Source organism: Octopus sinensis, linkage group LG5, assembly GCF_006345805.1.
Source record: "Octopus sinensis linkage group LG5, ASM634580v1, whole genome shotgun sequence".
Taxonomy (NCBI): Eukaryota; Metazoa; Mollusca; class Cephalopoda; order Octopoda; family Octopodidae; genus Octopus; species Octopus sinensis.
In genome coordinates this window covers 15,597,776-15,613,649 of record NC_043001.1, presented here as the reverse complement: position 1 = coordinate 15,613,649, position 15,874 = coordinate 15,597,776, and the positions used below count along the sequence as shown (strand labels likewise).

General features: G+C 39.6%; 1 protein-coding gene across 9 annotated transcripts in view; it reads left to right on the top strand.

The window, feature by feature from the left end:
* Positions 1 to 15,874, top strand: part of LOC115211946 (protein C-ets-1) — a 145,155-nt gene that overhangs the window by 107,874 nt on the left and 21,407 nt on the right. For 6 of the 9 annotated variants that reach the window (XM_029780701.2, XM_036503171.1, XM_036503169.1 and 3 more), the window contains exons 2-4: positions 563 to 598; positions 9,167 to 9,286; positions 10,881 to 11,081. In XM_029780701.2, coding sequence (XP_029636561.1) covers positions 563 to 598; positions 9,167 to 9,286; positions 10,881 to 11,081 — 357 coding nt within the window. The remainder of the gene's footprint in view (positions 1 to 562; positions 599 to 9,166; positions 9,287 to 10,880; positions 11,082 to 15,874) is intronic. The other 3 variants (XM_036503172.1, XM_036503170.1, XM_029780705.2) reach the window with 1 other exon arrangement.

Genomic DNA, 15,874 nt, shown 5'->3' with positions numbered 1-15,874 from the left:
TAATTGTATATATGTATATATATTTGTATCTAATAGTGTATATATATGTATATACAGTGGTATTTAATTGTATATATGTATATATATATTTGTATCTAATGGTGTATATATATATGTATATACAGTTGTATTTAATGGTGTATGTATATAAATATGTATATATATATATATATATATATATATATATATATAGTGGTATTTAATTGTATGTATGTATATATATTTGTATCTAATGATGTATATATATATGTATATATATTTGTATCTAATGGTGTATATATATGTATATATATATATATATATATATAGTGGTATTTAATTGTATATATGTATATATATTTGTATCTAATGTTGTATATATATGCATATACAGTTGTATTTAATGGTGTATGTATATAAATATGTATATATAGTGGTATTTAATTGTATATATGTATATATATTTGTATCTAATGGTGTATATATATGTATATACAGTTGTATTTAATGGTGTGTATATATAGATGTATTTAATAGTGGAATTGTGTATATTCATATATTTTTCTTTTTTTCTTTTCTCCAGAAAATCCTTACCAAAAACGGCAGCAGTTCGCCAAAGGTTGGTTCAACTTTGCATTTGCATTTCTCCCCCGTTTTGTTAAACATCACAAAATTTGGTAGTATTCGTGGTTGTGGAGGTGGTGATCTCAATAGCGAGAGTGGTTGTGGTGGTGGTGGTACTGGCTGTAGTGGTGGTAGTCAGGGTTGTAATAGATGGAATGTAAGTGGTTGTGTTTCAGTGTGGTGGTCGTGGTGGTATGAGGCTTGTAAATAATACTGATGATGTAGCAGCAGCAGTAGTAGTAGTTGATGGTGTCTTGCTGTTGTTGTTGCTTAGGTCTTGGTCAGCTTTCATTAAGCAAACTTATGACCAAATGCCTTCCAACTGTGACCTTCCCATCTGCTGTATTTCCAGACTCTTGTGTATAAGCTGGTGCTATTATTCTTTACTAAAGGGAGCAGGGTGTGATTTTAAGGAGATTTTGCTGATGTTTCTAGTAATTTGAGCAGACCACATAAGTTACTGTAGGCTGATATTAGCTAGTATTCGTGGTGCTGGTATCGCTGCTGCTGCTACTACTACTACTACTACTACTATTATTATTATTATTATTACCTCTGCCTTAGCTAAGGCAGAGGTATTGTTTTCAGTCGTGTTTGTTTGTTTGTTTGTCCATGGACAAGATATCTCAAGAACCACTGGATGGATTCAGATGAAACTTTCAGGGATGTTTGGGCCTCGTGACTAGCACGAACAGATTAGATTTTGGGATCGATCCGGTACTGGACAAAGATTCTGGATTATCTCTCCTGTATTTAAAAAAAATTTTTAACTTCATTTTTGCAAGCGGTCGGGTTTGTTTTCACTTTTCTCATTTGTGAGAGTGGTCAAGTTAATTTCAGATATTCTCATTTTGAAAATCGTCGGCTAATCGTTGAGAGGACCTTGGTGTTGCTTTGGGGGAGGTTTGCACTCTCTGAGTGCTCTTATTATTATTATCATTATTATTATTATTAATTTTATCAAGGGAGTGAAATGGCAGAAACGTTAAGCATGCCAAGCAAAATGCTTAGCGGTATTTTGTCTGTCTTTATGTTCTGAGTTCAAATTCCGCCGAGGTCGACTTTGCCTTCGTCCTTTTGGGGGTCAATAAGTTAAATACCAGTTGCAAAATTTCGGGCCTTGTACGTACCTAGAGTAGAAAAAAAAATTTTATTATTATTATTATTATTATTCATATATATGCACAACAGATTAGACTGTTGGAAAAGAAAAAAAATCATAATATCAGACTACAAGTAACCTTAGATGCAAAGAACCCTCCTAAGTATCCTAGCTGTCCCTAATAACACCGTTTTCTGGAACTGTAGTACTAAACTGGGTTTTATACCTATTTCCTCTGTTCAGATCTTCAGGAATAGTTCCCAATGCACCTAAAAAAGTACGGGGATACATTTTACCCACACTTTCCACAGTTTCTGTAATTCAATCGCTAAGTCCTGGTACTTTGCTATTTTTTTGCTATACCCCTCATACTGTTATTTTTTTTGCCATCATTTGGGATGATAAAGTCAACTATCTGGCATTTTCTATTCTCTTTATCTACTACTACTACTACTACTACTACTACTACTATTACTACTACTACTACTAAATCAGGCCTTCTAGCTTCTGTTACTCTGACAGTCTGAATGTTGTTGTTATTATTATTATTGTTTTTCAAGTTCTGCCGAGGTCAACTTTACCCTTCATCCTTTCAGGGTTGATAAAATAAGTACCAGTTGAGTGCTGGGGTCAATGTAATCATCTGGTCCCCTCTCCCAAAAATGTCAGGCCTTGTACCTATAATAGAAAGGGTTATTATTGTTATTATTACTAGTGCTACTACTTATACTAGTTGTATCAGTACCAATAGTAACAGTGGTGACATTTGTAGTGTATGTGTAATACACACACACATACTGTAGATATGGTACTGACTGTAGTAGTAGTAGTAGTAGCAGTAGTAGTAGAAGTAGTAGTAGTAGTAGCAGTAGTAGTAGAAGCAGTAGTAGTAGAAGTAGCAGTAGTAGCAGAAGCAGTAGTAGCAGAAGCAGTAGTAGTAGTAGAAGTAATAGTAGAAGTAGCAGTAGTAGTAGTAGAAGTAGCAGTAGTAGTAGAAGTAGTAGTAGAAGCAGCAGTAGTAGTAGTAGCAGTAATAATAATAGTAGTAGCAGCAGCAGTAGAAGTAGTAGTAGCAGCAGTAGTAGTAGTAGTAGTAGTTTGTAAGCAATTGTTGTGGTTGTGGTGGTGGTGGTTATAGTGTTTGTCGCATAAAGTTGTCTGTGCAAGTTGATGGTGCATATCTTATTAAAAAAGCTGTGCTGCATTGCATGTGCGCACACACGCACACACACACACACACACACACACACACACACACACACACACACACACACACACACACAGTGTGGAAAACAAACGATGGAGGTGGCTCATGAATGGGTGTGCAGTGGAGTGCGGTGAAGGTGAAATTTTGATAAAATGTCAAAGAAGCACATCTCCCCACCCCCCTCATACGCACACGCATACAGACACTCACACCCACATATATACACACACACACACTTATTGTTGTAAGTCTGTCTCTAGCTGCCATTAACTTATCTTTCTGGTAAAAGGTCTCTGCTGTTGTGTCTTCCCCACCCACCACCCACCGTAATTACCCCAGTGTACCTTGGAATACAGGGAGGCTGGAGATAGTTCTCTGTTTGGTATTATGTTTCCATGGAAAGTGTAATTCCTAAAGTGTGTGTCCTGTGTGAGAATTCATTTATTCTCATCGGCTTCTGTCATTGGACTGTGGCCATACTGGAGCACTACTTCAAAGGATTTGGTCAACGGAACCAACTTAAGTACTTGTCTATAAGTCTGGTACTTATTTTATTGTTTTCTATTTGCCAAACTGCTAAGTTACAGGAACGTTAACCAACACTGGTTGTCGAATATGGCAAGACAAACACGGAGTTACACACATGCATGCATGCAGAAGCATAGCTGTGTGGTTAAGATGTTCGCTTGTGAACCACATGGTTTCAGGTTCAGTCACACTGCATGGCAACTCAGGTGTCTTGTGCTAGACTAATCGAAACCTTGTGAGGGATTTGGTGTATGGAAACTGAAAGAATCCTCTCATGTATTGTATGTGTCTCCTTGTCATCATCACATGATAGTTGTAAATGAGTATCACCATCATACAAGCGGGGTCGTTTGTTTCTAGTCTTCTGCGAAGGCAGGTGGCTTGGTGGTTAGGGTAGTCAGCTCGTAAGTTCAATTCCCAGTAGCATATCCAAATTGTAGGTGGTACAAAAAAAATGGAACAAAAAGTATGATATATATGTATATGAAGGCGCATGGCTCAGTGGTTAGAACATCGAGCTTATGATCGTGCGGTTATGAGTTCAATTCTCAGACCGGGCTGCATGTTGTGTTCTTGAGCAAGACACTTTATTTCATGTTGCTCCATTTCCACACAGCTGGCAAAAATGAGTTGTACCTGTATTTTAAAGGGCCAGCATTGTTACATCCTGTGTCGTGTTGAATCTCCCTGAAAGCTACATTAAGGGTATGAGTGTCTATGGAGTACTCAGCCACTTCCATGTTAATTTCACTAGCAAGCTGTTCCGTTGATCCAGTCAACTGGAACCCTTGTTGTTGTGATTCGACAGAATGCCAATTATGTTATCTGTTAAAACACACATGCCCACGGGGAAATATTATCATACTTGGTAATGAATGAATGTTGGCCACAGGAGGGGTACCTAGCATTAGAAAATTTGTCTTGGCAAATTCCATTTAACCCATGAAAGAATGGAAAAATCATCATCGTTCAACATCCACTTTCCATGTTGGCATGGGTTGGATGGTTTGACTGAGGACTGGCAAGCCAGTAGGCTGCACCAGTCTCCAATCTGATCTGGCAAAGGTTTCTACAGCTGGATGTCCTTCCTAATGCCAACCACTCTGAGAGTGTAATGGCTGCTTTTAATTGCCACTGGCACGAGGGCCAGTCAGGTGGTACTGGCATTGATCACACTCAAATGGTGCTTTTTACATGCCACCTGCACAGGAGCCAGTCCGGCGGCACTGGCAACAACCACGCTCAAATGTTCCTTTTTTTTATGTGCCACTGGCATGGGAGCCTGTCAGAGGCCCTGGCAACGATCACACTCGAATGGTGCTTTAAACATTCCACTGGTACAGGTGCCAATCAGGCGGTACTGTTGTCGGCCACAACAGGTCTTCACAAGCATAGTTTATTGTCCAATGATTGAAGGGTACTCTTAAATGGGCTGGTTATACAGCACTGGCATAGGCCTTGGGTTATAGTCTCACTTGGGTTGCCGTATCTTCTCAAGCACAGGCATATCTCTGAAGGTCTCGGTCATTTGTCATTGCCTTGGTGAGGCCCAATGTTCGAAAGTGTTAGCTGCAAATTTCATTATCTGGAATCTTCTACTATGGCGCTGAGCTGGCCAAAACCTTGAGAGTGGATTTGCTAGGCAGAGACAAAGAGAAGGCCCTTGTAATACGTGATTGACACAACATCTTGTCTTAACATCATGTGATGGTTGTAAATTCTGTTGTCAAACAAGTGAATTAACTCTACTTGTGCAGCACTTTAAGGCTCATCAGAAACCCATTATTTGTTGTTCCTCTTTTTATTGAATTGATTTTTTTTTTTGATTTTTTGTTTGTGTTTGGTGGAGTGATGTTTCTGCCAAGTCTAACAAAACATTAAAATAGTTTACTTATCGGCTTAACGACTCAGCGTTCGTTAATTTCGTGACTGACCTTCGGTTTTATTTGATCGTGTCGGCATTCCAAAGATTTGAAGGCCACGATTTTGATTCCAGCCGAGATTCTGTTGATAGAACCGATCTGACTCCTTTTTACCTGGTTCTTGATCGATGGCTTAGTGGCTTCGGTAAATATTGTTTCAAGATTCCTTGCCAACTCTTCGTGTGTGTTTAGCCTTGCAAAATAGCCTCTCTGTGTTTATGTGTGTGAGAGTGTGCATCTGTGATTGTATGTGTGTGTGAGAGTGTGCGTCTGTGATTGTATGTGTGTGTGTGTGAGAGTGTGCGTCTGTGATTGTATGTGTGTGTGTGAGAGTGTGCGTCTGATTGTATGTGTGTGTGTGAGAGTGTGCGTCTGTGATTGTATGTGTGTGTGTGAGAGTGTGCGTCTGTGATTGTATGTGTGTGTGTGTGAGAGTGTGCGTCTATGATTGTATGCGTGTGTGTGAGAGTGTGCGTCCGTGATTGTATGTGTGTGTGTGAGAGTGTGCGTCTATGATTGTATGCGTGTGTGAGAGTGTGCGTCCGTGATTGTATGTGTGTGTGAGAGTGTGCGTCTATGATTGTATGCGTGTGAGAGTGTGCGTCTATGATTGTATGCGTGTGTGAGAGTGTGCGTCCGTGATTGTATGCGTGTGTGAGAGTGTGCGTCCGTGATTGTATGTGTGTGTGAGAGTGTGCGTCTATGATTGTATGCGTGTGTGAGAGTGTGCGTCCGTGATTGTATGTGTATGTGTGAGGTGGGGGTGGTAGCTTCAGTGGGGGATATGTTATTGATTTTTGCCTTTTAATGATTGTTCACTACTGGCTGTGTGTGTGTGTGTGTGTTTACAGGTATTTGTTGACAGGTGTGTATGGACGCCTGTACAATGTGTGTGTGGGGGAGTGTTTTGTTTAATCTGTGCGTGTGTGTTTACTAAAGGATATACGTTACAATGTGTGTGTGCGTTTGTATTTGTTTTTGTGTATTTGCTGTGTGTGTGTGTGTGTGTGTGTATGTTAGGGATGTTTTTATGTATTTTGTCTGTGTCCATGTGTAATATATATTACATGTAAAGAAGAATGAAAAATACTCATATACACACATTACTGCAATATACACACACACACACATTACAGCAATATACACACACACACACATTACAGCAATATACACACACAATATTACAGCAATATACACACACACACACACACACACACACACATTACAGCAATATACACACACATATTACAGCAATATACACACACACACACATTACAGCAATATATACACACACACACACATTACAGCAATATACACACACACACACATTACAGCAATATATACACACACACACACACACACACATTACAGCAATATACACACACACACATTACAGCAATATACACACACACACACATTACAGCAATATACACACACACACACACACATTACAGCAATATACACACACACGCATTACAGCAATATACACACACACACACACATTACAGCAATATACACACACACACACATTACAGCAATATACACACACACACACATTACAGCAATATACACACACTCATTACAGCGATATATATACACATGCACACACGAAGAGTCAAATATCAATACAAATTCACTGCTTTAAGGTAACGTGCTTAAAGGCCCATCAATTATACAAAACCTATCGATTATACAAAACCTGGGGTACACATACGCACTCAGAAATGATCATATATACACACACGCTAGCACACATGTACACACACTGATTACACAAAAGATACAGGGAAACTGAACTCGTATATACACTTGGTGTTGCACTTTTACTCTCTCAGAGAAGGGGAGGTCCTTTGAAGGTCAGAAGGGTCTAAAGCCAACCTCCAGACCCAGCAAAACCAACAAAAAAATATTTTTAAAAAAAATTTATGTATATTTTTACATATGGACAACTGTACCCCTAATCTCTATTTCACAAACCTTTGTTGTTTTTGCTTTGTAATTGTTTTGGACATAAATCTAATAGTTGTTGTTGTTGCAGAAAGTTGGTGGAGTGGGGGTTAAAGTAACATTGATGCAGTATAAATACATACTCCTTTACTCCTTTGCTGTGGCCATGCTGGAGCACTACCTTTAGTCGAGCAAATCAACCCCAGGACTTACTCTTTGTAAGCCTAGTACTTGTTCTATCAGTCTCTTTTGCCGAACTGCTAAGTTACAGGGACGTAATCAAACCAGCATCGGTTGTCAAGCGATGGTGGGGGGACAAACACAGACACACACACACATATATATACGACGGGCTTCTTTCAGTTTCCTTCTACCAAATCTACTCACAAGGCTTTGGTTGGCCTGAGGCTACAGTACAAGACACTTACCCAAGGTGCCATGCAGTGGGAATGAACCCGGAACCATGTGGTTGGTAAGCAAGCTACTTACCGCACAGCCACTCCTATACATACGCATCTTTCATTTATCTTTTGGTTTTTTAGTTTGTTTCAATTTGCGGCCATGCTGGGGCAGCGCTTGAAGAATTTTTAGTCGAATGAACTGACTCTGATACTGTTCTTTTTCTAAGCCTGGTACTTGTTCTATCAATCTCCTTTGCCACACCACTAAGTTACATGGACATAACCCCCCACACACACACACGCATTCATTACATATATCAAGCTTCTTTCAGTTTCCATCTACAAAATCCACTCATGAGGCTTTAATCAGCCTGAGGCCATAGAAGGTGCATTGCCCAGGTTGCCACACTATGGGACTGAACCTAGAATCATGTGGTTGGGAAGCAAACTTATTACCACACAGCCACACTTGATTGCATACATTCATTAAGGTGTGTATGTAGGGGTTTGTAGGGTCCAGTGCTCAAGTCTATCTGTATGAAAGCTCTCACTCTACTTCCATCTTTACATACATACATACATATACACATACACATGCAAAACCTTAGTGTATTACTGGTACTTAAGGAGATCATTGGCATGAATTCTTTTCAGCATCAAAGGGGATAGGCAAAAACCCTACCCAAAGCGATGCCCAACGGCTTGCATATGGGTTCAAATTCTTCAGGGATTTTGTGTGTGTGTCTACATGCACGCACTCATATACATGACAGGCTTCTTTCAGTTTCCATCCACCAAATCCACTCACAAGGCTTTGGTCGGCCCGAGACTATAGTAGAAGACAGTTGCCCAAGGTGCCACATAGTGGGACTGAACCAAGAACCATGTGATTGGAAAGCAAGCTACTTACCACAGCCACTCCTATATATATATATATATATATATGAGAGAGAGAGGGGGGGAGGGGATGATAATGGGCTTATTTTTGTCCCCAGCCATCAAACCCACTCACAAGGCTTTGGTCAACCTGGGTCTATTATAGATAACTCTTGACCAAAGTGCCACACGGGGGGGGGGACTGAACCCAAGATCACATGGTTGAGAAGCAAGCTTCTTAACCACACAACCAAGTTATTCCAACCATGACCTTCTGTCCTGAAGGTTTTTTATATATTGGTTTTTTTTTTCCTCCAGGTGTAGTGTGTGTAACCTTACAATTAACCAATATGTCTTTCCTTTTTAAAACTAACAGGTTGTAGTTTTAGTGACATTTCGTTGCTATTTCTAGCAAGTTGAATGCATTGAGGCTTGTTTTGTTCCATATAAATCTAGAAACGAGTTCTGGTGGGTGGGTGGTTGAAGGAGGGAGAGAGAGAGAAGGATGGGGTGTATACTGTGATGTTTGCAATTCTCTGTCTCCAAGATTCATGTCAATTATTCCCTCTAACCATTCCAGATTATTCCAACAATCACATCTTGCCATTAACGCCAGGAACGACCCAAAAAGTGTCCCAGGCTCTCTTCGCTAGTTTTAAAAGTTTTGAGAAAGAACAACAACGATTAAATATTCCACGTGGTAGGTACCGCCTTTATTCCTTCCTTCCTTCCTTATCTTTTCTTTCTTTTAGTGAGGTTTGTCTTTGTTGATGTTGTTGTTGCTGTGAATGTTGTTTAGTCCCTATGCCTGATCTGGTCAAGGTGATATTTGGTCAAAGGCATTCTAGCCCTAATATGTGTTACTGTTGTAGATGTTGTTATTGCTGTTTTTAATAGATGTTTTATGACTGATTTTACATATATATACACACACACACACACACACACACACACACACACACACACACACACACACACACACACACACACACACACACACACACACTCACACACACTCACACACACACACACACACTCACACACACTCACACACACTCACACACACACACACACACACACACTCACACACACATAGTGAAGGTGCGTGGACCAGTGGTAGGATGTTGTACTCATGATAGCTAGATTGTGGGTTCAATTCTCAGACCAAGAACCTTGTCATGTTCTTGAGCAAGGTACTTCATTTCACATTTGTCCAATCCATTCAGCTGTCTATGGGTAACTCTGTGATAGACTAGCCTTCTGATCAGGGGTTGGGAGGGGGACTGTTGGCCTGCCTGCCTGCCTAGCCAACAGAGTGTCCTTATTCAAAAGCTAACGCAAGGGGAAACGCATTGTGACCAGCGACATATAACACCTGATAGTACTGATCAATCACATGACCATGTAATATATATATATATATATATATATATTTGTACACACTCAGAATGAGTCCTGGGGGCGATTTGCTCGACTAAAGGTGGTGCTCCAGCATGGCCACAGTCAAATGACTGAAACAAGTAAAAGAGTAAAAGACTCATATATACAGGTCTTGAGCCTGCCGTGAATCCTAGGACTCCCAGGGCCAGAGCTTGACCCGATTTCCATCCCGTATAAACTGACTGAGATGACAATACTCCTTCCTGGATAGGACACCAGTCACTTTGTGGGGCTAACTTCCCAGCTTTCGCTGGGACCCACCTGCAGCCGAGTGAACTAGGGCAAGGTGAAATGAAGAGTTTTGCTCAAGAACACAATGTACTCCCTAGCCCGGGAATTGAAACCAGTTTCACACACAGAAACACACACACACACACACACATTTTGTGTATGCATGCTTTCTTCATTTCATTTGTTGTATATATTCACAAGCGTTTGTGTACCTTTACAGTGTGTATATATATGTATGTTTTTGTCTGAACAAATGTTAGTGTGTCTATATATGTGTATGTAAGGCGGCGAGCTGGCAGAAACGTTAGCACGCCGGGCGAAATGCGTGGCCGTATTTCGTCTGCCGTTACGTTCTGAGTTCAAATTCCGCCGAGGTCGACTTTGCCTTTCATCCTTTCGAGGTCGATAAATTAAGTACCAGTTGCGCACTGGGGTCGATGTAATCGACTTAATCCATTTGTCTGTCCTTGTTTGTCCTCTGTGTTTAGCCCCTTGTGGGTAGTAAAGAAATATATATGTGTATGTTTGGACAAATGTGTGCATTAATGCCATGCTATGCTATGCCATGCCATAACATTAGCGAGGAAGCGTTAACAGTCCAAATACCCTGATGTATTCCTTAGATCCTGTACAGTGGAACAAAATCAATGTGATGCAATGGTTGGAATGGGTCAGACAAGAATATGCTCTCAATGGCATTCGCACCGATCGTTTCAACATGACCGGTAAAGAAATGTGTCAGCTTGGTAAAGATGCTTTTCTGGAAAGAGCGCCCCCTTACGTGGGTGATATACTTTGGGAACACTTGGAAGTTATGAAAAGGGGTAAGAGAATTAAAGCATTTTTAACTTCGTCCAAGACATTGTCCCCTAAAATATCCAATAACCTTGATTCTTATTTGATTCTGTGTCTGGCTAATATCAGTAATTTCTAAAACCCTAAACACTAATATTGCTGCTGAAGCTCCGTAAAATTAAGGAAATAACCCCTTATGGTTTAGTGGCCAACATCAAACCCTTTTAGTCCTCAACTTACCATTATTTATTTTTTCTTTTACATAATGTCTCATGTATGTCATTGATGTATGTCCATTTTTTTATAATGTTTGTGAGTTTTTGTTTGTCTTTTTTTCTTTCGTTTAACCCTTTAGCGTTAAGATTAATCCGTCAAATGTAATCCTTATTTATTGATATTGTTTAGAATTAATCTTGGATCATCTCATAGCTTTTGAGATTTTGATCATGTGAATGCTTATTTTTATAATGACATTGTAGGGTCGGTATAAAAGGCCAGATATAACCAGATTAAATGCTAACGGGTTAAGCTCCAACTAATAACATTCAATGTGTGTGTGTGTGTCTGTATGTGTGGCAAGGACTATCTATCTAAAACTCCCAGCTTGATTAACTTTCATATAACTCCTTATGAAACTCATTCAGTATTATATACTTTAATTAAGGTAACGAACTGGCAAAACCATCAACACACCCCAGGCAAAATGCTTAGCAGCATTTCAACTGTCTTTATAACGTTGCGAGTTCAAATTCCACCGAGGTCTGTTTTGTCTTTCATCCTTTTGAGGGTTGATAAAATAAGTACCAGTTGAACACTGGGGTCAATGTAACCAACCTGTCCCCTTCCTTGAAATTGCTGATCCCGTACCAGTTATTTTGCGACCAATATTATACCCTTCTTCCACCATATAAAATGAGAATATGCAACAATCAGAATCTGGGCTTCAAGTGTTTGTTACTGTGTGCATGCATGTATGCAGTCACTCGACCTGCACTTACACTCATAATCTCACTCACACTCTTGCTCACACTCGTAAACCACTACATGTTGTCACTGTATATCTTCTGTAAGTCGCATGTTCGTAACATTTGTACAAGAAAATCCCTGGTCAAATACATCCTCCTCATCATTTGGCATCTGTTTTGCCATTCTGGAATGGTATGGATGGTTCGACAGAATCCAATGTACTCAAAGACTGTATCATACTCCTCTGTCACTTTAGCATGGTTTCTACTCCTGGATGCCCTTCCTGATGCCAACCCCTTCATAGCATGTACTGGGTGCTTTTTACATACCACCAGCACCAATAACTTACAAGACAAGACTGTTCAGACGAAGCTGAGGCTTAATATTGAATGGAAATGGTTTTATATTGGCTTCAGATTTGGAGCACAAGGCCAGCAAATTCAGGGCAAGGAGTAGGTTGATTACCAGTGCTGAACTGGTACTTATTTGATCAAACCCAAAAGGATAAATGGCTAATTCAACCTTGAAGACATTTGAACTCTGAAGTTAAAGACTGACAAAATGACATGCTAACAAGTATTGTCAGCTCGCTGCCCCCACGAGGTAGTTTTATATTAAACACTCCATTCTTTGAGTGTGTGTAACCAACCATATATAGCAACAAGTGCCCTTAGGGAATTTTATAAAATTCCTCTTGTAGCAGTCCTTCATATAGATTTGCACCACACCCCTATAAAGATTTTGATTAACCCCTTCCTGATCATCTCTGTCGTGTCTTTACGCAAAATATACAGCTTGTCATCACTTGTCTACTTTCACTTTCAAACCCGCCGCATGTGCCTGTTCTCTGCTTCATGTTTCTATTGGACCCATGTTCTTGGAACGAATATGGAACAGATGGTACCTTAATCTTCATCATTCAACATTCACTTTTCCATGTTTGTATGGGTCAAACAAGAGTTCGTTTGGAGCAGATTTTCTATGGCCAGATGTCCTTTTTGTTGCCAACCCTCACATATTTATTTCCAAGAGAGGTTATATTTCCTCCACTAAAATTCCTATCCTTGTGTCTAAATTTAAAACCATTATTAGTATTGAGTGAGAGCATGCCATCAAAGTGACACTTAGGTAAAATATATGAAGTCCATTGTACTCCTCATGACTAACCGTCTGATAAGGGTACACTAGGAACATGCATCACAACCATATGTGCACAACATGGTGATCTCACATCAAGATAAACAACGCATGACCTTGCAGGTGGGGCTCAGTTAGAATTTTCTTCAGGTTGAGTACCCCATCCCGCTCAAAATGTCCCTGAATAAGGGTTGTTTAAGGATGTTGGACAAAACACCTATGTTTCCAAAGGTGAATTATCCAAACCCCTAAGAATTCCTCTCAACACATGGCTTTGGTGTTCCCCTACTTATTCTGCTCAAGATCAGAGATGCACATAGTCAGCCAGCAAGGGACATGCTCAACTGGTTACAGTCAAACAACTGACAAGCAAATCTGTGGTATTGAGCAGAATATTTGCTGTAGCCCATCTTTTATACCAAGACACAACAATGTACATGATAACACTTCCAATCAGTTAAGATGAGAAGCCAAGAGAGCCACTGCCTGGTACTGCATCAGGACATTTATTATTATTATTATTTGACTTTCTATTTTTATTTTTGCTACAATCTTTTTTTTTTTTATAAATGTTTATGTAATTAAATTTTTTTTATATTCTGATTAATTCAGAATCTGTGTTTTGGAATTTAAGTTTTGAAATTTTTTGATGATTACTAAAAAAAAATATATTTATACTTACACATGTAAAGGTACTCTCATACCTATATATTTGACTTCTGAGTAGATTTGTAAAAAAGAATCTTAAAAACAGACTATACTTGCATTCTACTAAAAAAAACTAGAGTGCAACATACATTGGGCAAAACTAGGCCTACGATTTAGTACCAAAAATTTTGTACTAAGATTCAAAACTAAATTAGGGGTGTGACTTGTACATGGGTTCCCTTGCACATTGCCACTATCTCTGTCATTCTCTCTCTCTCCTCTTTCCAACTGAAGATACCCGTTTCTGTCTCTCTCATTCTCTAACCTCTCATCGCCTGGAACACAGACCGCCCTCCCCCAACACCTCTCACCCCCTCAGTTGGATCTTTTGTCTTGCAAGTTATTTGGTGACCCCTGCCAATACTGGTGCCACACAAATCACACCAAAGCCTGGTGCAGCTCTTGTCGAACCATTGAATGGAATTCATTAAGGCAGATAATTTCTACAGCTGGATGCCCTTCCTGTTGCTCACACTCACCTATTTCCAAGCAAGGTAATATTTCTTCATTGCTTGTTTGGCAGTGACGCTCATTCATTTACAACTTTCACACAATGTCAGATCAAGGGTACACACAGACACACACAAATATCTATTTCTTTACTACCCACAAGGGGCTAAACACAGAGAGGACAAACAAGGATAGACAAACGGATTAAGTCGATTATATCGACTCCAGTGTGTAACTGGTACTTAATTTATCGACCCCGAAAGGATGAAAGGCAAAGTCGACCTCGGCGGAATTTGAACTCAGAATGTAAGAGCAGACGAAATACAGCTATGCATTTCGCCCCGCATGCTAACGTTTCTGCCATCTCGCCGCCTTTGACACATACAAATATATTCAAAGGTTTGTTGAGGAGTTATAAAAAAAAAACATCCTTACTTGAAAAACTAAAGGTTGGCAGCAGGAAGAGCACCTGGCAGTAAAATCCTGCCTGACGTAAATTCCCATCCTACATATGACAGTAGGAAAATAATGGACATCAAACAAACAACTGCGTGTGTTATAGAGCTAATTAAATAAAAAAAAAAAAAGGTGTAGTGAGTGGAATGGTGGTGGATATGTGTAAGTACTGTGGTAGAAAGGAAGTGGTTCTGTTGAATGGTAAATGTGCTGCAAAGACCGACTTCCTTAGTTTCGCAGCTTCAGCATTCGCTTCAAATTGGTGGACCTGTGCTGCTCCAATATTTTTTATTTTAATGAAAGGCTCTTCTCTCTCTCTCTCTCTCTCTCTCTCTCTCTCTCTCTCTCTCTCTCTCTCTCTCAGTGTTTCACTCTCTATCATGTCATTAATACTGTTAGTTGTGTAAGTTTGAATTTAAATGTAAAAACATATAAATACGTTAAAACGTGTAGGAGTGTCTTGTTTAGAAGTATCTCGTAACTTGGCTACAATTATATCTACGCTAAGATAATGCGTATATACATAGGCATTTACATTTAATATATATATATATATATATATATATATATAGGCACAGGAGTAGTGGCTGTGTGGTAAGAAGCTTGCTTACCAACCATGTGGTTCCAAGTTCATTCCTACTGCATGGCACCTTGAGCAAGTGTCTTCTACTATAGCCTCAGTCTGACCAAAGCCATTTGAGTGGATTTGATAGGTGGAAACTGAAAGAAGCCCATTATATATATATATATATATATATATATATATGTTTGTTTGTTTGTTCCTCCACCATTGCTTGACAACCGATGTTGGTGTGCTTATATTCCCATAACTTAGCGGTTCGACAAAAGACACTGATAGAATAAATACTAGACTTACAAAGAATAAGTCCTGGGCTTGATTTGTTTCACTAAAGGTGATGCTCCAGCATGGCTGCAGTCAAATGACTGAAACAAAAGAATAAAAGAATACACGCACACACGTGGCTGTGTAGTAAGAAGTTTTCTTCACAACCACATGGTTCCAGGTTCAGTCCCACTTCATGACACCTTGGGCTGACCAAAGCTTTGTTGTTTGGTAAATGGAAACTGAAAGAAGCCTGTCATA